The 24,155-nt window shown below is 36.8% G+C and overlaps 1 protein-coding gene across 1 annotated transcript in view; it reads right to left on the minus strand.

Moving 5' to 3' along the window:
• Positions 1-23,531: 23,531 nt before the first annotated feature.
• LOC128652723 (vomeronasal type-2 receptor 26-like) overlaps positions 23,532-24,155 on the minus strand; it is a 120,468-nt gene continuing 119,844 nt past the window's right edge. The window contains exon 7 of the mRNA XM_053705654.1: positions 23,532-23,618. Within this exon, the coding sequence (XP_053561629.1) occupies positions 23,532-23,618 (87 nt within the window). The remainder of the gene's footprint in view (positions 23,619-24,155) is intronic.

A 24,155-nucleotide genomic window follows, 5' to 3' on the forward strand; every position in this document is an offset into this window, starting at 1 on the left:
ATCTGCATTAACTGCACAGCATCAATGCGTTTCTCCCTGCATGAGGGCTTTTTCAAGATGACTTCTCAGCAGCTCAATGCATCCTTAAATTTGCTTCAAATGTTTCTAATTGGTTGTAACTTTAATGAACTTTTAAGGTAGTATTGGCTATAGTCCATACAATAGTCAAGGTGATATTGGCAAATTCCACAGATTCTGTGAACCTTCTAAATCGTTATTAAAAACTAAATTTTTAGTTATTAAAAATCTAAAATCTTACATAGAGTATAGAATAATACACTTAATACATCAGGTAAAACACAATCATTAAACATTTTATAATTTTAAGTAGTTTACAAGAAACCATTCAAATTTTAAGTAATTCTACTATTTAACGTACTCTGTAAAAAGCTAGTCCAAAAGAAAAGGGGAAATATCGAGCTCGGAATTAAGACCTGTGGGGAATAAGGTATTAAATTTATAAATACATTCAGCTTCTTTTAAGAGCAAGTATTTATCTATATTCCCTCCTCTCCAATTCAGTTTAACATTATATATGCCCCAATATTTAAGATCACTTGTCCTACCCCCATGGACTTCCTTAAAATGTTTATAGAGTTGTGTATCATCTGACTCTTTCTCAATACTTAAAAGATGCTCCCTATTCCTATCCCTCAACATTCTTTTTGTTTCGCCAAGGTAAATTAAATTACATGTGCATTGCAATACATAAATGACTCCCTTGGTGGAGCACCTAATCAGATCTTTAATTATCAATTCCTCTCCTGTAGTAGGTAGGATTAGTGAACTTTTTTATTACTGTGTTGGCACGCTTTACATGAATAACATGGATAAAAAACAGAGATTTTATTTCCAAATAAGTCCTTATTTACTTTCTCTTTTGTTTGCTTTGTTTTTAAATTCACTTGGTGCTAGAATTGGTCTAATATTTTTTTGTTTTTTCTAAATATTAATTTTGGTGTTGGTATAAGCTTATCACCTATTATGGGATCTGCTTTTAAAATATGCCAGAGTCTTTTTAATATTTTTTTTCTGATTATTCCATGGTCATTACTAAATTCAGTGACAAAGGGGACTTTTATAGATTCCTCCACATTATCATTATTTGTTTTATGTTTATATGTCTATACTCATCTTACTTGACCTCTCTGCTCCCTTTAACACTGTTGACCATCCCCTTCTCCTACGGACTCTCAGCTCTCTTGGGCTCTGTGACACTGCCCTCTCCTGGATTCACTCTTATCTCTCTAACAGATCCTTCCCCGTCTCTTTTGCTGGTGGCTCCTCCTCTCCATTGCCTCTGTCTGTTGGAGTACCTCAAGGCTCTGTCCTGGGTCCTCTTCTCTATTTACTCTTCTTCACTGGGTAAACTTATCAACAGCTATGGCTTCAATTGCCACCTCTATGCTGATGATATCCAGATCTACCTTTCCACCCCTGCGCTCTCTCCTTCTGTCAATTCTCACATCAGCAACTGTTTATCTGGAATTTTCTCCTGGATGGCCTCTCACCACCTAAAAATAAACATGGCCAAAACTGAACTACTTCTAATCCCCCCTCTAACTCTACTACAGTTTCTAATTTTTCCATCACTGTTGGCGGCACCACTATCTCCCCATCACCCCAAGTCCGCTGCCTTGGAGTCACACTTGACTCAAATCTGTCCTTCATTCCCCACATCCAACTGCTCTCTTCATCCTGCCACAACCACCTACGCAACATCACCAAAATTTTTCCATTTCTGAGTGACGAAACTACTAAACTGCTTATCCACTCCCTGGTAATTTCCCGACTTGACTACTGCAATAACTTGCTAACTGGCCTCCCTCTCTCCTGCCTCTCTCCCCTTCAATCCATCCTAAATGCATCTGCCAGGCTAATCCGCCTCTCTTGACACTCCGTTTCTGCTGCGTCTCTCTGTGAGTCCTTTCACTGGCTCCCAATTCACAGCAGAACTAAATTCAAAATTCTCACCCTGAACTTCAAAGCCCTCACCAATGCTGCCCCACCCTAACTGTCCTCACTCATCAACAAATATACCCCAGCCTGCCCCCTAAGATCTAACAATGACCTGCTCCTTGTGTCCTCTACCATCACCTCCTCTCATGCTAGACTACAGGACTTCTCTTGTGCAGCACCAACCCTATGGAATGCACTTTCTTGAGCCATCAGACTCTCCCCTAAGCTCTCCTCCTTTAAACGTTCCCTAAAGACCTTTTTGTTCAGGGAAGCCTATCACCCGACTCATTAACAAATGAACTTCACTAACCCAACAGTTGCCCTCATCTCCCCACTAATATCATTACCACCTTTGAAGTCCCCACCTCCTGTTTCCCATCCTCCTACCCATCTAGATTGTAAGTTCCCATGGGAATAGGGCCCTCAATTCCCCCTGTATCTGTCTGTAAAATGTTGTCTTTTATTGTATTGTTTCTCCGTTGTACTTTTATCCACCTTTTTAAAGTGAGTTTTTGCTTCTATACTATTATTACAAACCATAATTTCCAGATCCAGAACATTTATTGACTCTTGGCTATGGTTATATGTGAAATTGAGTCCTTTGTCATTGGAATTCATCATTGCAAACATATTAATAAGATCTATTTCTGTGCCTTTCCATATGACTAAAATATTGACAATATACCTTCTATAGAGCACAGGGTTTGCACCATAGCCGTTCTCTTAGAAGAAATGTTCTTCCCAATCACCCATTTAAAGATTCACGTAGCTTGGTGCAAACCTCTTGCCCATAGCGGTCCCTTCAGTTTGTAGATAAAATGTATTATTAAAAGCAAAATAATTATGCTCAAGAATAAAAGCAATACTTTAAAGTAAAACATTATTTTGTTCTAATTTTATTTCAGACTCTCCATCGAGACATTTTTTCACTGCCTGTAGGCCCATACTATGATTAATAATTGTGTAAAGTGAAGTCACATCGCATGTCACTAAAAATAGATCATCTTCCCATTTGATGGTATCTAGTACTTGGGTAGAGTCAAAATTTGTATGTATTTTTGAAGGAAAATATAGACATATTGTGATACATTTGAAGAGAGTGACCCTATGTCCGAGATTATTGGCCTTCCTGGCGGATTCTTTATGTCTTTGTGAATCTTGGGCAAGAAATAAAAAATAGGGATTTTTGGGTATTTAGGGGATAAGAATTTGGATTCTTTTTCATTAAGTATTCATAACCTTTTACCCTCTACAATCATCTTTTTGAGTTTTGCTAAGAATTTGTTAGTAGGGTTAAGATCTAGTTTCTTATAAGTCTTAATGTCACTTAATAATCTTAGAGCCTCTTTTTCATAGTGGGTCTTGTCCATAACGACAATCCCACCCCCCTTATCGGCCATCTTTATAATCACATCATTATTCTTTTTATTTATTTTTTAATACAAGTCTATCTTTTTTAGTCATGCTTGGTCTGTTATACTTTGATGGTTGACTTTTCCTTAGATCTTTAAGTACCATCATTTAAAATGTTTCAAGATTACTGCCTTTAGCAAATATAGGGTTAAAGGTTGACTTATTCTGTAATTTGGTAAGGGAGCATTTTTCATTTACATAGCTAGTGGAATTATTGTTTGATTTTTCTAATGGATTTTTCATGAAAAAAACATTTTAATGTAAGATTTGTAATGAATTTCTTAACATGTATGTGGTTATTACATTTATTCAATCTTGTACTAGGAGCAAAGGATAATCCTAACCTTAGGATTCTTTCTTCATCTTCTTTTAGTTTAATACTACTGATTTTAAAAACTCCATTTTTCTTTTTAACTGCCTCCATCGTTTTGCTTTGTTTGCTCCACTACCTCTTGTTCCTCTAGAGGTCTTTTTCTGTTTACCCAAATTTTTTCTTGATTTTGTTTCCCTAAATTTCGTGATGTGCCCTCCTGTAGAGGGCTGTTTTCTAAAAAATGTATCTAATTTTCTCTAGACTTTGGCTACCTCTTTCTTTTGTTTATATAATGGTGTAAATCTATTTCTCACTGGTACCTGCCATTCATTATCACTTTTCCATTGCTGCCTTTCAGTCTCATAAACACTTTTTCTTGTTTTTCTTAAAGCAAATTTAAGGATGCATTGAACTGCTGCCAAGTCATCTTAAAAAAAACACCCTCATGCAGGGAGAAATGCATCAATGCTGTGCAGTTAATGCAGATTTGAGTCCCTTATATCAGTCTACTAAGTGTTCTCCTATAATTACGGAAGGTTTAGTGGTTTCTACTTTTGGTAGAATTATGTCCTAAGACAAGCCTTCAAAGACTGGAACTTTATGCTTAATCCTGCGTGCTTTATTGCGCTTAAGAGTGGATGCTGAAATTGTCGATATGGCTACACTTGTGAAAGCAAGCGGATCAGCTGAGATTTCAAAAAACAAGTATCCACCAATACGATCTAACTATCGTGACGTTTTATGCACATGGGACCTAAACGGCAGAGAAAAGGAAAACAGAGGCTGAGTTATCGGATAAGGTTCGTGTAACGCGCGCCCACATTCCTGTCTGGAAGACAGCTACTGTGTTATATTGCTCTGAGGATACTATTCCTTAGATCTGAAAACTTAACTGCTGTGGAATCTTTGTGGTCTATATAGAGACATTGTTTCAATATCTTCTAATGAACACCTTGTTTGTTTTAAAATTTCATCACCTGCAGGTGTGAAGTGTATTTTTTGAGACGATAGTGGTGGCAATATTCCATATTAGGCATATATATTTTTATCCAAATTGCACTACTTTATGTTTTATGTGTACTAGTATTGGAGATGTCTGATTTTTTTATTATTAATCATTCTTATTAATTTGTTATTTATGTGTACTTTAGTACATCCAGTTATTTACTGCTGTATTTAATACTTGTGCATTGCTCTATAGATAGCGTGTTATTTAGCTTCCCTTTGATTTTTTTGCTCTTTATCTTTAGCCTCTGAGCGCTCCTATATATATTTATTTTATCTGTCTAGTCTTGTCCTAACATAGGGGGTTATTTAGTATTGATAGGAGTTTGATTTCATTGCTCTGCGCACACTAATTACACCATTTAGATATATTACTCTCTTCCCCCTTACAGTGTGAGGGGGGCATATCCTGAGCATATTATATTATATTTTATTTAAAGCTTATACCTTTAAAGTAATTGTCTTTACTGCTACGAATAATTAACACAAATAATTAACATGGATGACATATTCAAATTTAGAGACAATATGTATAGAAAATTACATGAACAAAGCGATATGGATTCCTATAGTTATTCCTCTGCAGATAACCTAGAGGATATAATAAAACGTTTAGAGAAAGCCCTAGTTAGGGAACTTAATCAGAAAATGGAGATCATGTTTTTAAATAAATATACAAATAAAGGGATTATCTCTAAAGGTCTGAAACTCAATAAAACATGTACTTTTCCCCTTAAAGAGGAATTTCAGACAGAATGGGAGGGAGTTTTATAGAAGGCATCTAATGATTTGATAGATATCCTAAAAAGATCAAGAAAGGATACCCTAACTGATCTAGAAAAAGAAATTATTGAATTAAAAGATTAAAAAAAACAGCCTTAGAGTTTAAAGAAAAACAAAAAGTTATGATTGAAAGATTAGACACACTAAATAAACACCTACTACAAATTAAATGGAAAAAAACTAGAAAGGGATACAACAAACCTACAACCAGCAAATGGTGCAGATAATGAAAATATAAATACAGAAATTGACACTCCACAAACACAGTGGACTACAGTGCATACAAAGAAAAGAGAGAAAAGAAACCATATTGAACCAATAAACATTAGATCTAAAAACACCAGAGAATTTAGTGAATCATGGAGACCAGGGCCCTATAATACAGTTAGGGATACATACAATAGAGATGAATATTACTATAACAGGAATTTTGACCCCCATAGAGATAATAGGAGATTTAATAATAAACATAATGAAACAAGAAAACGTTTTCATGATAATGAAAGGCAGCAATGAAAAGTGATAATGGTACATGGCAGGTACCAGTGAGAAATAGATTTACACCATTATATAAACAAAAAACAAGGTGACTAAGTCTAGAGGAAATTAGATACATTTTTTTTTTAGAAAACAGCCCTCTACAGGAGGGCACATCATGAAATTTAGGGAAACAAAATCAAGAAAAAATTTGGGTAAACAGAAAAAGACCTCTAGAGGAACAAGGGGTAGTGGAGCAAGCAACCTAAGCAAAAAGATGAAGGCAGTTAAAAATATAAATGGAGTTTTTAATATCAGTAGTATGAAACTAAAAGAAGATGAGGAAAGAATCCTAAGTTTAGGATTTTCCTTTGCTCCTAGTAAAAGATTGAATACATTGGAACGTTTTTTTTTATAAAACATCCGTTAGAAAGATCAACCAAAAGTACCACTAGTTATGCGAATGAAAAATTTTCCCATACCAAATTACAGAATAAGTCAACCTTTAACCCTATATTTGCTAAAGGCTGCAATCTTGAAACATTTGAAATGATGGTACTTAAAGATCTAAGGAAACGTCAACCATAAAAGTATAACAGACCAAATATGACTAAAAAAGATAGACTTGTATTAGAAAAATTGAAAAAGAATAATGATGTGATTATAAAGCCGGGCCGATAAGGGGGATTGTCGTTATGGACAAGACCCACTATGAAAAAAAGGCTCTAAGATTATTAAGTGGCATTAAGACTTATAAGAAACTAGATCTTAACCCCACTAACAAATTCTTAGCAAAACTCAATAAGATGATTGTAGAGGGTAAAAAGTTAGGAATACTAAATGAAAAAGAATCAGAATTCTTATCCCCTAAATACACCAAAATCCCTATTTTTATTTCTTGCCCAAGATTCATAAAGACATAAAGAATACACCAGGAAGGCCAATAATCTCGGGCATAGGGTCACTGTCTTCAAATTTATCACAATATGTTGATACCTTCCTTCAAAAATACGTACAAAATTTGAATTCCTATTTAAGAGACTCTACCAAAGTAATAAACATCCTAGATACCATCAAATGGGAAGATGATCTATTTTTAGTCAAATGCGATGTGACTTCGCTTTACACAATTATTAATCATAGTATGGGCCTACAGGCAGTGAAAAAACTTCTCGATGGAGATTCTGAAATAAAATTAGAACAAAATAATTTTTTACTTAACAGTATTGCTTTTATTCTTGGGCATAATTATTTTTTTTTTTTTTTTTTTTTTATAATTTATTTTTATTAAAGAGGATTCAGGAATACAACATGTATTGAGATACAAATACAAAGACAAAAGAAAAAAAAAAAAAAAAAAGTGGAGCTTCAGAGATTGTTCAATATCACATTCACTGAGTTTATGAAAGACAATGAGAGATAAAAAATAAGATATCAATAGAGAGTCTATAATATACAAGCAATGCACTTAGGAAAATTGTAATTTTTTAGAGTATAGCAATATGCATCCTGTTAAACTGCTGCTTAAATATGCATATATTAAAGTAGATTCCTCTTATGCATGCTAAGTAATAAATCAGACATATATAATAGCTAATCAATACAGACTAAAACCTATGGTTGTTCTCATTTACCCAGGTGTCCTCGTAACCTGTTGCCCGAATCCTCTTATAGTTTTTCCCCTTTTTTTTTTTTCTTAAATTCTTTAGATTTCTCTTTGTTTAACAATGTTAGTGATGCGTAAATACCCACTCCTTTGGGTATTGATAGATTCAGAATAGTAACCAGATTTCCTCTCTTTCCTTTTTCCCCTCCGTTTCGTCCCCCCTCCCCCTATGCCCTTTCTAGGTATTAAGTATTAGTTGGTTTGGTTTAATGCATTTAACTATCTTGACCAGTGGTTCCTCTTGTTACCAAGAACACAAAAAAAAAAAAAAAAGAGATTAAAGGAATATAATAGTACAGATTTCCCTCTCCTCAACCCCTCCCCCCTCCCCCCCGCCCCTCAAGTTTATATAGGCGCTATCCCGTTCTCTCCCAATCTCTGTACACCAAGGACCATTCACCTCTCAGGTGGGCGTTTAGCATGTATTCAGTTTGTAGAAAGGGGAACAGTATCTGTTTTTGTTTTGGTGTATCTAGAGTTTTTATATAGCATTCCCATTTTTTTAGAAACATCACTGAACGCTGTTTTGTATCCAATTGGGCATCATGTTGCTCAATAAGTAGATGTATCCAAAATTTGTGAATAAGGTGTTTTACCATAGGGCCTTTCCTCTCTATCCACAGGGATAGAACACAACTCCTGGCTAAAAGAAAAATTAAAGATTGAATAGGACAAAGCCTGTTGAAGCTAATATCCCAGTTTAAAAAAACAGATCGTCTCTAGCCCAATAGTAAGTTTGAGCTTAAAGGTTATTAATAGCCAGTATTGTTATCTGCTCCAGAATTTCTTAATACGAGGACAGTGGTAGAAACAATGATATAAATCTGGGGCAGGAATTATGCATTTAACACACTGATTAACAATCGACGAATTCCAATATGAGATACGTTTAGGAGTAAGATAGTCTTGATTCAGCATACGAACCTGAGATTCTCTCAGTTGTGAGGATAGGGTAGCTTTTTTAGTCTTGTCTAGACTTGATTTAAGAACGGACGTAGTTATATTTCCAATCCTTAGCTTCCACTTATCTAAAAGAGATTCTTGTAGTTCTGGTACAGTTTTACGCAATAAAATTTGATATATTAGTGTAATTGAGTATCGTCCACTTTTAAAAGCGGTATGTATGGGCACAAATGGTGAAGGAGACCAGAAGTTTTTGTTTTTGTCTTTGAGATTGTTAATATAGTGTCTTGTCTGTAGGTAGGCAAAAAAGTGGGTATGAGGTATATTGAATTGTTTATTTAATTCCTGGAAGGATTTCAGTGTATGAGTGGACTGATTCAAAAGGCAGCCAACCACGTTTAACCCCTTGCTCTCCCATACTCGAAAAGGCAAAGATTCTGTGCCTGTAGGGAAGTCCAGATTTCCTATTAAAGGTATATATTTAGGATCGGGTTGAGAAATGCTCAGATGTTTAAAAGCTAGCTTCCAGACTCGCAATGGGTCCTTATATAAGATGTTCTTTTTAACCAGTGGTGGCAATTTACTCTTGTCCGTGTAGGTGAGAGAAGATATATTAATATCCCCCAAAGCGGCCTGTTCTAAGTCTTTGTGATAAAAATGTGCAGTGTTCAGCTGCCAATCGAATACCAATCTTAAAAGGAGTGCCCAATTATAGAATCTAAAGTCTGGTAATCCCAGTCCACCATCGAGGTATGGAAGACCAAGTCTTCCCACTGCTATACGTGTTTTTTTATTTTTCCAGAGAAATCGTTTATTAGCTTTGTTAAGTAATAAGAGATCTTCTCTGTGGAGTATAAAAGGTAGCATAGATAGAGTATATAAAATTTGTGGTAATATAACCATTTTAATTAAGTTAATACGACCTGATAGAGATAGCGGTAGCAAAGACCAGCTATCAAGCTGCTGGGCGCTATGTATGCATTGTTTGGTAATATTAAGCTGATAAATAAGGTTAGGGTTCTGATGAAGAAGAATACCTAAGTAAATTGGAGATGAGCTGGCTTCTTTAAAGGGATAAATTGTTCTACTGTGCGACCACTTTCTTAACCATAATATTTCAGATTTTGATATGTTTATTTTGTAACCTGAGAAGGTGCCAAACTCTTCTATAATATTAACAATTTTAGGAATAGATTCTGCGGGATCATTTACAAAAAGTAGCATATCATCTGCATAGAGTGCTAGGTGGTGATAAGAGTCCTTAATATTGATTCCTACATATGTTTGACGTAGCTTATGAGCCAAAGGCTCGAGAGCTAGATCAAAAAGAAGGGGCGAAAGTGGGACACCTTGTCTGGTTCCTCTTTGCAGAGGGATATCACCTGAAAAAAAGCTGTTAGCCATTATTCGTGCCTTTGGTGCTTTGTAAATATTAGCAACTGCCTGTAAGAAAGGGCCCTGTATGTTGAAGAGTCTCATGGTCTTCAGAAGATGCTGCCATTCAACGCGATCGAAGGCCTTCTCTGCATCCAAGGATAGCAGGAAGGCCTCCTTAACCTGTGTGTTTGAATCATTTCTACTAGCCCAGTAGTGATTAATTATGTGTAGAACTCTACGTAGATTCACGACCGAGGATCTGCCTGTGACAAAACCAGTCTGATCTGCGTGTAACATATCTGGCAAGAGTGGTTGTAACCTAGAGGCTAATATTTTCATGTATATTTTGTAATCTGAGTTAAGAAGTGAAATCGGTCGGTACGCTTCAGTCAGTGTGTGATTCTTATTTTTTTTTGGAATAAGAGTGATATTGGCTAATGAGAAAAATACCGACGGGGTAGCCTTTTCTATAAAATATGTATTAAACAATTTGAGTAAGATTTCAGATAACTGTGGTTGTAGAATCTTATAAAATTTGATTGGAAGGCCATCAGGCCCAGGAGTTTTCCCCAATGTGAGAGAAGATATTGTATTATTTAGTTCTTGTATAGTAATAGGAGTATTTAAGTTAGATAATTGTTCTTGTGATAGTTGAGGTAGTTTAATATTTTCCCAAAACGATACCTTACTAGTCTGCTCACTATCTGCCTGTCTAGTATATAATTGCTTATAATAATCTTCGAAGCAGGTAAGAATGTCCTGAGTTTTTGTGAAAGTTTTCCCTCTGTGAGAAATAAGAGCAATATTTTTTTTTATAGATCTTTTATTTACTAAGGCAGCCATGAGCTTACCTGCCTTATTTCCGTAGCGTAGATATGTAGCGTTTCTTTTAAGAAGTCCCTGAGCTGCTTGGCGTTTTACAAAGGTATCTAAGGATCTTAGTGTGTTTATATTCGAGATTGGGCCATTGTAAGCAAGAGCAAGTTCAACCGGTGCATGATCTGATAGAAAAGCATTATGTATTTTATTCCGAGTGTATGTTCGGAATCAGATCATCAGATATTAGAAATAAGTCTATACGTGAACTTGAAGCCCTCGCCTTTGATACACACGTAAAGTCCCTATCTGTAGGGTGTCTTAATCTCCAAATATCGCTAACCAATAGATCCGAACTGAGCCTAGAAAAAACTGATTTTTCAAATTTACCTGTAGAGCTACTGTCCATTTTTTTAGAGCCTCTAGGACCCGACATCCTATCACACAATGGATTCGGAGTTAGATTAAAATCACCCCCAATAATCATATGTGCGCCCAAAAATGGCATCATTCTTTGAATGAAATTATGCCAAAAATGTTTATCTTTTTTATTAGGGGCGTTTATATTGCACAAAATGTATATGTGGGTCTCTATCTTAACTTGGACGATTAAATATCTACCCTCGTTTGTAGAATTTCAACAGGTTTTCTTGTCCCAAACAGGATTGCTAGACCTCTACTGGCCTTGGTGTACGATACATATTGGAGCTCACTTACCCAATCCTTCCTCAATTTGTCATGCTCTTTGTCATCGAGATGTGTTTCCTGTAACATAGCTACATCTACATTAAGTCTGCGCATATGTGTCAAGATTGCTTTTCTTTTTATCGGAGAATTAATTCCCGCAACATTCCATGAGCAAAATTTAATTATCATATCTCTTTAATAATTGAAAAAAGAAGGGGGGCTGCTCCATGAGTGAGGGAGAGGGTCCAGAGGAGGAGGGAAAAGAGACGATAGAGAGAAGAAGGGAAAAAGGGGAAAAAACAAACAAAAAAAACACTATACTGACTTCTGGGTGATATGCATCTTCTTTACAGAAACATTTCAAAACACATTTATTAAAATCTACACTAAGGCCTAGATTTAGAGTTCGGCGGTAAAAGGGCTGTTAACGCTCCGCGGGTTTTTTTCTGGCCGCACCATAAATTTAACTCTGGTATCGAGAGTTCAAACAAATGCTGCGTTAGGCTCCAAAAAAGGAGCGTAGAGCATTTTTACCGCAAATGCAACTCTCGATACCAGAGTTGCTTACGGACGCGGCCGGCATCAAAAACGTGCTCGTGCACGATTCTCCCATAGGAAACAATGGGGCTGTTTGAGCTGAAAAAAAACCTAACACCTGCAAAAAAGCAGCGTTCAGCTCCTAACGCAGCCCCATTGTTTCCTATGGGGAAACACTTCCTACGTCTGCACCTAACACCCTAACATGTACCCCGAGTCTAAACACCCCTAACCTTACACTTATTAACCCCTAATCTGCCGCCCCCCGCTATCGCTGACCCCTGCATTATACTTTTAACCCCTAATCTGCCGCTCCGTAAACCGCCGCCACCTACGTTATCCCTATGTACCCCTAATCTGCTGCCCTAACATCGCCGACCCCTATGTTATATTTATTAACCCCTAATCTGCCCCCCACAACGTCGCCGACACCTACCTACACTTATTAACCCCTAATCTGCCGAGCGGACCTGAGCGCTACTATAATAAAGTTATTAACCCCTAATCCGCCTCACTAACCCTATCATAAATAGTATTAACCCCTAATCTGCCCTCCCTAACATCGCCGACACCTACCTTCAATTATTAACCCCTAATCTGCCGAGCGGAGCTCACCGCTATTCTAATAAATGTATTAACCCCTAAAGCTAAGTCTAACCCTAACACTAACACCCCCCTAAGTTAAATATAATTTTTATCTAACGAAATAAATTAACTCTTATTAAATAAATAATTCCTATTTAAAGCTAAATACTTACCTGTAAAATACATCCTAATATAGCTACAATATAAATTATAATTATATTATAGCTATTTTAGGATTAATATTTATTTTACAGGCAATTTTTTAATTATTTTAACCAGGTACAATAGCTATTAAATAGTTAAGAACTATTTAATAGTTACCTAGTTAAAATAATTACAAATTTACCTGTAAAATAAATCCTAACCTAAGATATAATTAAACCTAACACTACCCTATCAATAAAATAATTAAATAAACTACCTACAATTACCTACAATTAACCTAACACTACACTATCAATAAATTAATTAAACACAATTGCTACAAATAAATAAAATTAAATAAACTATCTAAAGTACAAAAAATAAAAAAGAACTAAGTTACAGAAAATAATAAAATATTTACAAACATAAGAAAAATATTACAACAATTTTAAACTAATTACACCTACTCTAAGCCCCCTAATAAAATAACAAAGCCCCCCAAAATAAAAAATTCACTACCCTATTCTAAAATACAAATATTACAAGCTCTTTTACCTTACCAGCCCTGAACAGGGCCCTTTGCGGGGCATGCCCCAAGAATTTCAGCTCTTTTGCCTGTAAAAAAAAACATACAATACCCCCCCCCCAACATTACAACCCACCACCCACATACCCCTAATCTAACCCAAACCCCCCTTAAATAAACCTAACACTACCCCCCTGATGATCTTCCTACCTTGTCTTCACCATGCCAGGTTCACCGATCCGTCCTGGCTCCAAGATCTTCATCCACCCCAAGCGGGGGCTAGACATCCACTGAAGAAGTCCAGAAGAGGGTCCAAAGTCTTCCTCCTATCCGGCAAGAAGAGGACATCCGGACCGGCAAACATCTTCTCCAAGCGGCATCTTCTATCTTCTTCCATCCGATGACGACCGGCTCCATCTTGAAGACCTCCAGCGCGGATCCATCCTCTTCTTCCGACGACTAGACGACGAATGACGGTTCCTTTAAGGGACGTCATCCAAGATGGCGTCCCTCGAATTCCGATTGGCTGATAGGATTCTATCAGCCAATCGGAATTAAGGTAGGAATTTTCTGATTGGCTGATGGAATCAGCCAATCAGAATCAAGTTCAATCCGATTGGCTGATCCAATCAGCCAATCAGATTGAGCTCGCATTCTATTGGCTGTTCCGATCAGCCAATAGAATGCGAGCTCAATCTGATTGGCTGATTGGATCAGCCAATCGGATTGAACTATATTCTGATTGGCTGATTCCATCAGCCAATCAGAAAATTCCTACCTTAATTCCGATTGGCTGATAGAATCCTATCAGCCAATCGGAATTCGAGGGACGCCATCTTGGATGACGTCCCTTAAAGGAACCGTCATTCGTCGTCTAGTCGTCGGAAGAAGAGGATGGATCCGCGCTGGAGGTCTTCAAGATGGAGCCGGTCGTCATCGGATGGAAGAAGATAGAAGATGCCGCTTGGAGAAGATGTTTGCCGGTCCGGATGTCCTCTTCTTGCCGGATAGGAGGAAGACTTTGGACCCTCTTCTGGACTTCTTCAGTGGATGTCTAGCCCCCGCTTGGGGTGGATGAAGATCTTGGAGCCAGGACGGATCGGTGAACCTGGCATGGTGAAGACAAGGTAGGAAGATCATCAGGGGGGTAGTGTTAGGTTTATTTAAGGGGGGTTTGGGTTAGATTAGGGGTATGTGGGTGGTGGGTTGTAATGTTGGGGGGGGGGTATTGTATGTTTTTTTTTACAGGCAAAAGAGCTGAAATTCTTGGGGCATGCCCCGCAAAGGGCCCTGTTCAGGGCTGGTAAGGTAAAAGAGCTTGTAATATTTGTATTTTAGAATAGGGTAGGGAATTTTTTATTTTGGGGGGCTTTGTTATTTTATTAGGGGGCTTAGAGTAGGTGTAATTAGTTTAAAATTGTTGTAATATTTTTCTTATGTTTGTAAATATTTTATTATTTTCTGTAACTTAGTTCTTTTTTATTTTTTGTACTTTAGATAGTTTATTTAATTTTATTTATTTGTAGCAATTGTGTTTAATTAATTTATTGATAGTGTAGTGTTAGGTTAATTGTAGATAATTGTAGGTAGTTTATTTAATTATTTTATTGATAGGGTAGTGTTAGGTTTAATTATATCTTAGGTTAGGATTTATTTTACAGGTAAATTTGTAATTATTTTAACTAGGTAACTATTAAATAGTTCTTAACTATTTAATAGCTATTGTACCTGGTTAAAATAATTACAAAGTTGCCTGTAAAATAAATATTAATCCTAAAATAGCTATAATATAATTATAATTTATATTGTAGCTATATTAGGATGTATTTTACAGGTAAGTATTTAGCTTTAAATAGGAATTATTTATTTAATAAGAGTTAATTTATTTCGTTAGATAAAAATTATATTTAACTTAGGGGGGTGTTAGTGTTAGGGTTAGACTTAGCTTTAGGGGTTAATACATTTATTAGAATAGCGGTGAGCTCCGGTCGGCAGATTAGGGGTTAATAATTGAAGGTAGGTGTCGGCGATGTTAGGGAGGGCAGATTAGGGGTTAATACTATTTATGATAGGGTTAGTGAGGCGGATTAGGGGTTAATAACTTTATTATAGTAGCGCTCAGGTCCGCTCGGCAGATTAGGGGTTAATAAGTGTAGGTAGGTGTCGGCGACGTTGTGGGGGGCAGATTAGGGGTTAATAAATATAACATAGGGGTCGGCGATGTTAGGGGTAGCAGATTAGGGGTACATAGGGATAACGTAGGTGGCGGCGATTTGCGGTCGGAAGATTAGGGGTTAATTATTTTAAGTAGCTTGCGGCGACGTTGTGGGGGGCAAGTTAGGGGTTAATAGATATAATACAGGGGTCGGCGGTGTTAGGGGCAGCAGATTAGGGGTACATAAGTATAACGTAGGTGGCGGTCGGCAGATTAGGGGTTAAAAATTTTAATCGAGTGGCGGCGATGTGGGGGGACCTCGGTTTAGGGGTACATAGGTAGTTTATGGGTGTTAGTGTACTTTAGGGTACAGTAGTTAAGAGCTTTAGAAACCGGCGTTAGCCAGAAAGCTCTTAACTCCTGCTATTTTCAGGCGGCTGGAATCTTGTCGTTAGAGCTCTAACGCTCACTGCAGAAACGACTCTAAATACCAGCGTTAGAAAGATCCCATTGAAAAGATAGGCTACGCAAATGGCGTAGGGGGATCTGCGGTATGGAAAAGTCGCGGCTGAAAAGTGAGCGTTAGACCCTTTCCTGACTGACTCCAAATACCAGCGGGCGCCCAAAACCAGCGTTAGGAGCCTCTAACGCTGGTTTTGACGGCTACCGCCGAACTCTAAATCTAGGCCTTAGATTCCTAACGATCAACCATAACCATAAATCCAAAATTAAGATTAACATTTCTCTTATAACCATTTCAATCTTTACAACAGATCATGTATATAGCCCTCTCTAACGAGGGTTATTCATATGATATACAATTCAAAATAATGTATTCTTATCGACCTAATTCATTCTGTGCAGCCTGGCTGGGTGAGCGTCTAGGGGGAGTTACAGTGGATCTAAGATACTCTGTGACCTCTCCAGGAGAGTCAAAAAATGTAGGGCCTGTTGACGTAAGTAATTTCAATTTTGCTGGGTAAAGCAAATAAGCCTTGTGACCCTCTTTGTTAAGAGCCGTACATATTGGTGAAAATTCCCTACGGCGTTTTGATAGTTCTACCGAGTAATCTTGAAACAAGGAGATTTTTACATTATTATACATTACAGCAGGCATAAGACGATATGCTCTCAGAACGACTAATTTCGTCTGGAAGTGTAGGAATCTAACCATTACCTGGCGAGGGTAATTACCCCTCTCCACGGGCCTCTCGGTCCGATTATATGTGCTCTTTCAACACTTTGTTTGAAAGGGGCGGGCTCCAAACCTAGTAAGGTGGGGAGAGTAGTTTCCACAAAGGCAAGAAGCTCATTGTTCTTTATAGATTCTGGTACACCTACCAGACGCAAATTATTGCGTCTGGATCTGTTTTCAAGATCTTCTAGGTGCTGGTGTAGTATAATGTTTTGAAGATTTAGATCTTCAATTTTTTTGAATTTGTAACAGATGTATCCTCTAACTCAGAGACTCTCTCTTCTATTTCAAGCATTCTCACTGAGAACTGTTTAAGTTCCTCATAGATGTTATCTAAGCCTTTCTGAAGACTTTCTATTTTTGGTAGAAACAGTGAAGAAATTTGTTGAACTATGATATGAGTTTCACTCATGTTGACATTCATACCTGGCGAGGCTGGTTGGGCAGTGATTTGTATTTATTTTGTTTTTAATAATAAATTTTATCTACAACTGAAGGGACCGCTATGGGCATGAGGTTTGCACCAAGCTACGCAAATCTTTTTATGGGTGATTGGAAAGACCATTTCTTCCAAGAGAACGGCTACGGTGCAATCCTCATTCTCTATAGAAGGTATATTGACAATATTTTAATCATATGGAAAGGCACAGAAATAGATCTTATTATTTTGTTTGCAATGATGAATTCCAATGACAAAGGACTCAATTTTACATGTAACCATCCCCAAGAGTCTGGATCTGGAAATTATGGTTTGTAATAATAGTATAGAAACAAAAACTCACTTTAAAAAGGTGGATTCAAATAGCTTTTTATTCATGCAGAAAGTTGCCATCTCAAACAATGGAAGAATAATATTCCAGTTAGACAATGTCTGAGACACACTTAGGCTGGTGTCCCGAGCCGTGATCTAATCTAACCACTCTGTCTCAACTGCAGACAGAGGCCTCTAGTTATCAAAGTCTGGTGGACCTGATCCGACAGTGCGGATCAGGTCCGCCAGACTTCGATGAATATGGCGAGCAATACACTCGCCGTATTCAGCATTGCACCAGCAACTCACAAGAGCTGCTGGTGCAATGCCGCCCCCTGCAGACTCGCAGCCAATAGGCCGCCAGCAGGGGGGTGTCAATCAACCCGATCATACTCGATCGGGTTGATTTCCGGCGATGTGTGTCCGCCTGCTCAGAGCAGGCGGACAGGTTATGGAGCAGCGGTCTTTGTGACTGCTGCTTCATAACTGGTGTTTCTGGCGAGCCTGCAGGCTCGCCAGAAACACAGGGCATCAAGCTTCATACGGTGCTTGATACATATGCCCCAGAGTGTCAGAACAACACCAATTAGGTGTGTGAGGACTGAATTTGATATTATCTCAGAGCGAGTGCACCACATATATCAGCACTTGTAGCTATCTTCCTAAACTGTATAGACATATCATGGTCTGGATCATTAAGCATATAGGGTCACCCATTTGAACCACTGGAGGTAGTGTAGCTGACTATACTAGGAACTTCTATAGGACTATCTATCACACTGATATGTATAAAGTCTAAGTGCATAGGTTTAGAGTATTCCCTAGTATCCATAGTCGGAGAGATAGACTACAGCTTATATGATGGTCAGAACCTGGTGTTAACTAATGTGACATAGACTAACTGCTGGCTGAAATGAATTTAGAACTATGCGAATTGTCGACTTTTTCAGATAATTAATAAATTAAATCTTGTAGTGTCCAAAATGCATCATAGGATAGCAAAGTATAAGGTATATACAATTAGAGGTATATAGCAGTTTAAGGGTATAAGCATGACTCTTATAATGACATAGAACACAGAGAATAATATTTCCACATCTGCGATGTATGAAGGGAAATAGTAGAATATTCTAGAAGCATAAATTCTATGAAGTAAATACTGGGTATAGTGGCAGATAACAACCTAAACCGCGCTATAAGTATGTATATGGATCGTAAATAAGAAATAAAGTGTGAGGAATCAAAGTGGGGGGTAGTGTAATAGTAATAACACAATTAAAGTTTCATACAGCTGAGACTGGACTCTGAGATGGTATGTGTGCTCTCTCAGGTGTGTGACACAGTCCATAGAAGTTGTCCATGGGTCATTTTAAATTTAACCAACTCCTGAGGGTCTCTTAGCTAACAAGGGGCACCTCAGGAAGAATCCATGTTTGGTATTATGGAGAACAATAGAACTCATCGAAGCATCAGTATAATAAGCTATCCCTGTGGATCTTATACTGCTGTGACTATCCGTGTTGCGTTTCTGTAGCTTGAGAGGGAGGTGCTGGTTTGTTGCGCTGACTTTCTTATGGAATGAAATTGTTCCACTGTGCTGCGATGAGTATGCCTTAGTAGATACAAAATCACATCTAAACTGCAATTGTTGGCAAACAGTCCCCCGTGTTCTTTCCTTTGAGCGCATGGATGTCGGTGATGCCTCTATTTTGTAAGTAAGCAAGTTCGGGTTGATAGTTATTAAGTGCCCAGTCAAACATTCAGTGGTCTCCTGCTGTGTATTTCCCGTTGCGGTAACATATTGCACAATTAGGGCTTCTGTGCATATTGTATATGGTATTGTGCGTAACACCATGTTTAAAAAAGTTATTCCACTAGGGGCTGGAGCCAACTTGATGTTTGCTTCTTTTTTAGTTTCGACTGGAGCCGCATATTCTGATTGTAGTAGGGTCAGTAGTGATCCAAGGTCTCTCTTGAGGTCTAGAAAATATTCATCTATGAGCAATTGCATTTTCTTCTCCCATATTCCTACTGCCACCGCCATGTCAGGTTCAGTTCCACTATCTATCTGGAGTAGCATTATATAGGCTATATATTAACCCGTTGTTTAAAGCGGTTAGAGAGAGGTAGTAGTATTAGCTGGTTTTGACTGCTCTAATCGGAGCTCTGGTGGGGGATGTTGATAAGTTAGATGTGAGGCCGCCATCAGAGAATTTTAGCAGTTCAGATTAGAGCCTCTATTAGGCTTAACATCAAGATTTTAGTATTGTCTAAGACCTCATCTTGTAGTTCAACAGTTTCTAGTAGTTGTTAGATGCAATGCCATAGTTATGGTGAGATAATCAGCGGATTATCTAGGTCTTGAAGAGAGCTACTGATTTTGTGACTTAGAATGGCCTCTGCCTGGACACGCCCCAGTTTGTATTTATTTTAACTAGGTAGACTAGTTAGTAAATAGTTATTAACTCTTTACTAATTACCTAGTTAAAATAAATACAAACTTACCTGTGAAATAAAACCTAAGCTGCCTTACACTATAACCTACCATTGCAAAAAAGAAAAACAATAAAAATTACAAAAAAATAAAAAAGCCTACCATTACAAAAAATAACTAACAAAATGATCTAAAACAATAAAAAAGTATTCCTATTCTAATACCCTTAAAAAAAACACCCCAAAGCAAAAAAGCCTAATCTAGAATAAACTACCCTTAAAGGGCCATAATACCCAAATGTTTAAACACTTGAAAGTGATGCAGCATAGCTGTAAAAAGCTGACTAGAAAATATCTCCTGAACATCTTTATGTAAAAAAGAAAGATATTTTACTTCAAAAGTTCCTCAGTAGCCACCTCCCATTGTAAAGGATTTCTAAGCAGCATATTAGTATGTCTGTCCTAGGACAGCTGAAGGGATGAGCATCGTGCACTCTAATCTTATTTCACCAATCAGGTAAAGGAAGTTTACAATGAAATCTCATGAGAGTCAAGTCAAATCTCATGAGATCACAGTAAAAGTTCATGACCTCAGCACTGCTGATGCTGATTGGCTGCTGTTCATTTCTTCATTTTTTTTTAATTTTTTTACCTGCAGCTGGGAGCAGTTGAGTATAACTTTTTACACAGAACTTACTCTGCTGAGCTGAGGAGATTGTGAGGTAAAATATCTTCCTTTTTTACATAGAGATGCTCAGGTGATATTTTCCTATCAGCTTTTTACAGTTATACTGCATCAGTTTCAAGTGATTTAGCATATGAGTATTATGTCCCTTTAAGGCCCTTAAAAGGGTCTTTTGTAGGGCATTGCCCTAAAGTTAACATCTCTTTTGCTACAAAACAAAACTAACACCCCCTAATAGTATACAAGCCCCCACCCCCCAAACACACAAAATAATACTAAAGTATTACCTAATATACCCATTGCCCTGAAAAGGGCATTTGTATGGGCATTGCCCTTAAAAGGTCATTTAGCCCTAATCTAAAAATAAAAACCTACCCCAACACGAAAAAAATACATTACATAAAATAACAAACAAATTATCAAAAATAATACAAATAATTCCTATTCTAATACCCATTTAAAAAAAAAAAAACACCTCAAAATAAAAACCTAATCTACAATAAACTACCAATAGCCCTTAAAAGGGCCTTTTGTAGGACATTGCCCTAAGTTAAAAAGCTCTTTTACCTGAAAAAAAGTCCTGCTTACATTACAAACCCCCACTCCCCGCCAAACCCACAACATAAAAAAACTGGGTAATCAGTACTAGACTGACGATATTGTACACTTGTGTAGCACTCTCATTCCTCTTGGGCTGTTAAATTATAGAGCAATAGTTTTTAATCTCTATCAGCAGAGATATGAAAAAAATGTTAATATAACTTTTAATAAAGTATTTAAAATGTTATTTCAACTCACACAAATACAACTTAAAAATGCTGAGGAGTGTATCAGGTTATATACGTGAAGATAATTGAGATAGGGGGAGGCACACTATTGCATTATATCTCTATCCCAACCTAGGATGTCATTGTTTATCCATAGTTGGGTTATAAAGAAAATATGTAATAGTGCTTTAACGAAGATTGTTGGCAATTTGTAGCAGCAATCTAAATCAAATGATAAATATTGATAATACAACTTAACAATAAACTGTAAGTTATATGGTTAGAAAGATCATAGAAATATTTTAATTTTGGGTCTGTAGGTTTAGTTTGCCACCTTTAAGCTGAGTGGATGATTAATACATATACAAGAATGACACTCATACTATTGTTAAGTCCTAGCTGGATACATTGTGAGCTCTTCACTCCTTTTAATCAATTCAGTTAGAGCAGCTATTAAGTATATCTTAATTCAGCTTGTGACATATCATATTTTAGAAATACTGGTGGTAATGCTGCAAAGAAAAAAAATGAAAGACAAAGAAATTGTAACATCAAGCGTTATATTATTAAGTAGCAAGAGATGAACATAGCCCTACATTTTTGTTACTTTAGTAACCAGTTAGATATGATAAAGGTTTACAGTTAGCTTTCACGCTACTAATTCTATATCTAGTAATGATATTGATTCAAGTTGGATCTTAGGATACGCGCCCACAATCGCAGCGTATCAGAGCTTAATGTATTAATTTACTTCAAGTTTATAAAAGGTGCTTCTATTGCATGCACCACTTAGTTTGTGAACCGTTCTAAGAGATTACTGAACCTTAAGATAAGTTATCTATATCTATGCAAAATATGCAATTCAGTCTTAATGTCTGTTGTATTTTTGTACTGGAATTTATGCTTAAACCTTCCAACAATCTTCCCCGCCACTCTATCAAAACACTCATATAGTTCAGTTATACGACTAGATGGGATATAATCAGGAGTGAATTCACTCATGCCAACATTCGCTGCGTCTTTGAAATTACAGTTACCCAACCCTTCAGGTTCGCTCCCAGTTTTGCAAATCTCTTTATGGGATTTTTTTAAGAAAATGACATCTATCGTAGGGTATATGGGGCGAACCTGGTCTTCTAGGCCGCTACATAGATTACCTAATTTTTATTTGGAATGGTGTTAGAACAACAGCAGATTAATTTATTATTCACTTAAACCACAACAACGTAGGAATCAGTTTCACAGCCAACATACAAACTGAATTAATTGAATATTTAGATCTTGTACTCAGTTGGGGTAAAGACAATTGTATAGAATCCAAAAAATGTTCAAATAAGTAGACAGCAACAACTTTTTGGAATATAAAAGCAATCACTATAAAAGTTGGATTAGGAATATAACATATAGCCAGTTTAGGATGATCAGAAGAAATTGTACTAAAACAGAAACCTTTTTGGAACAAAGTAAAGTCCTATATCACAGATTTTTAGGCAAAGGCTATCCCATCCATCTTTTAGATCAGGCATTAACCAGAGCCAGACATTTGGATAGAACAACTATCCTTCAGGCTAGATCCAACACATCTACATCAGACACTAGTGGTAATTACATAATGTTCATTACACAATATAATAATGACTATCAAAAGCTACAAAACACTCTTAATAAATACTGTTATATTATTCAGAGAGACCCCATTCTTGCAAATATTGTTAAAGACAAACCGAGAATGTTCTTTAGGAGGGCCCCCACTCTAAGAAATAAGTTGGCCCCCAGTAAAAGGGTAAATCATGTAAATTTCAAAACATCAAGCCAGAAGACCATTACAACTGGTATTTTTGGGCTCAAAGGAATATATAGATGTGGAAAAAATGGGCGCAACTCATGCACTTTTATCAAGTCGGGACAGAAATCTTTTTCATCCAATGTCACAGGGGAAAACTTTCCCATTTTGAGATTCTTCAACTGTGATTCCTTTTTTGTCATATATATCTCATTGAATGTTTGTGCAGACTGCAGTATGTAGGTTGCACCTCAAGGAAAATAAGAACAAGATTGGGGAAACATTATCGGAATTGCAAAAACTGCCAGAAAAATAAAATTAAACATAGAATTCCGAACCATTGTTTAACTAAACACAACAGTTACACATCTATTTTATTTATACTTTTTTACCCATTGACTTTATTCCAAAATCTTCTGACTATAATAGATTGAAAAGACTTAGACAACGTGAAACTTTCTGGATTTTTAAGATTAAAACCCTATATCCTTTAGGTGTCAATTCTAATCTTGATCTGGCAGCTTTCAATTAGTTAACCTTTTAGTAGTATCATCATTAAGTTATGATCTGGTTATGTTTTGGGTAATAGATCCATAAAGATGTTCCAGTCTTCTACTTCCTTCACTTCACATTCCATACAATCACATAGGACATGCATCTATAGTATACAATCACACAAGACAAGGTATTATCACCACAGTGGAATAATTTACATTGTTATACTCTATATGTTTAATAATAGATTATCTTGCATTGACACCTTTTTAGGTTAGGCAATTTACCTGACAAAGATAAGGGTACACAAAACTATACTTCTCACAAACATCTCGCATAGCATAACACCCAAATAGATTACAGTGGATTTGTGTGGTAGATGCACCACCTGTGCTCATGTTTTTCAAGAATATATTTTGCACTACTATATAGAGTATTTGTTTCTAAAATTTATGTATATCTGAACATCAATAATTTTTCAGCATAGTTATTTGGTAGGATACAACCTGCGTCTGTGTTCTTTCTTACATATGGTAATTAGATCTCTAGATTAGGCATAGGAAATATTAATCTCTGTAGGATAAGACAGTCCAGCTATTAGAGACAATGAGGCCTAGTTATCAAGCCGTCAACCTCAAAGACGCTGGAATTCCACAGCGTATTTGTGGTGAGGCTGATTCGCCTAAGTTATCAAGTCCTG

This window comes from Bombina bombina, chromosome 3 (genome assembly GCF_027579735.1).
Source record: "Bombina bombina isolate aBomBom1 chromosome 3, aBomBom1.pri, whole genome shotgun sequence".
Classification (NCBI taxonomy): domain Eukaryota; kingdom Metazoa; phylum Chordata; class Amphibia; order Anura; family Bombinatoridae; genus Bombina; species Bombina bombina.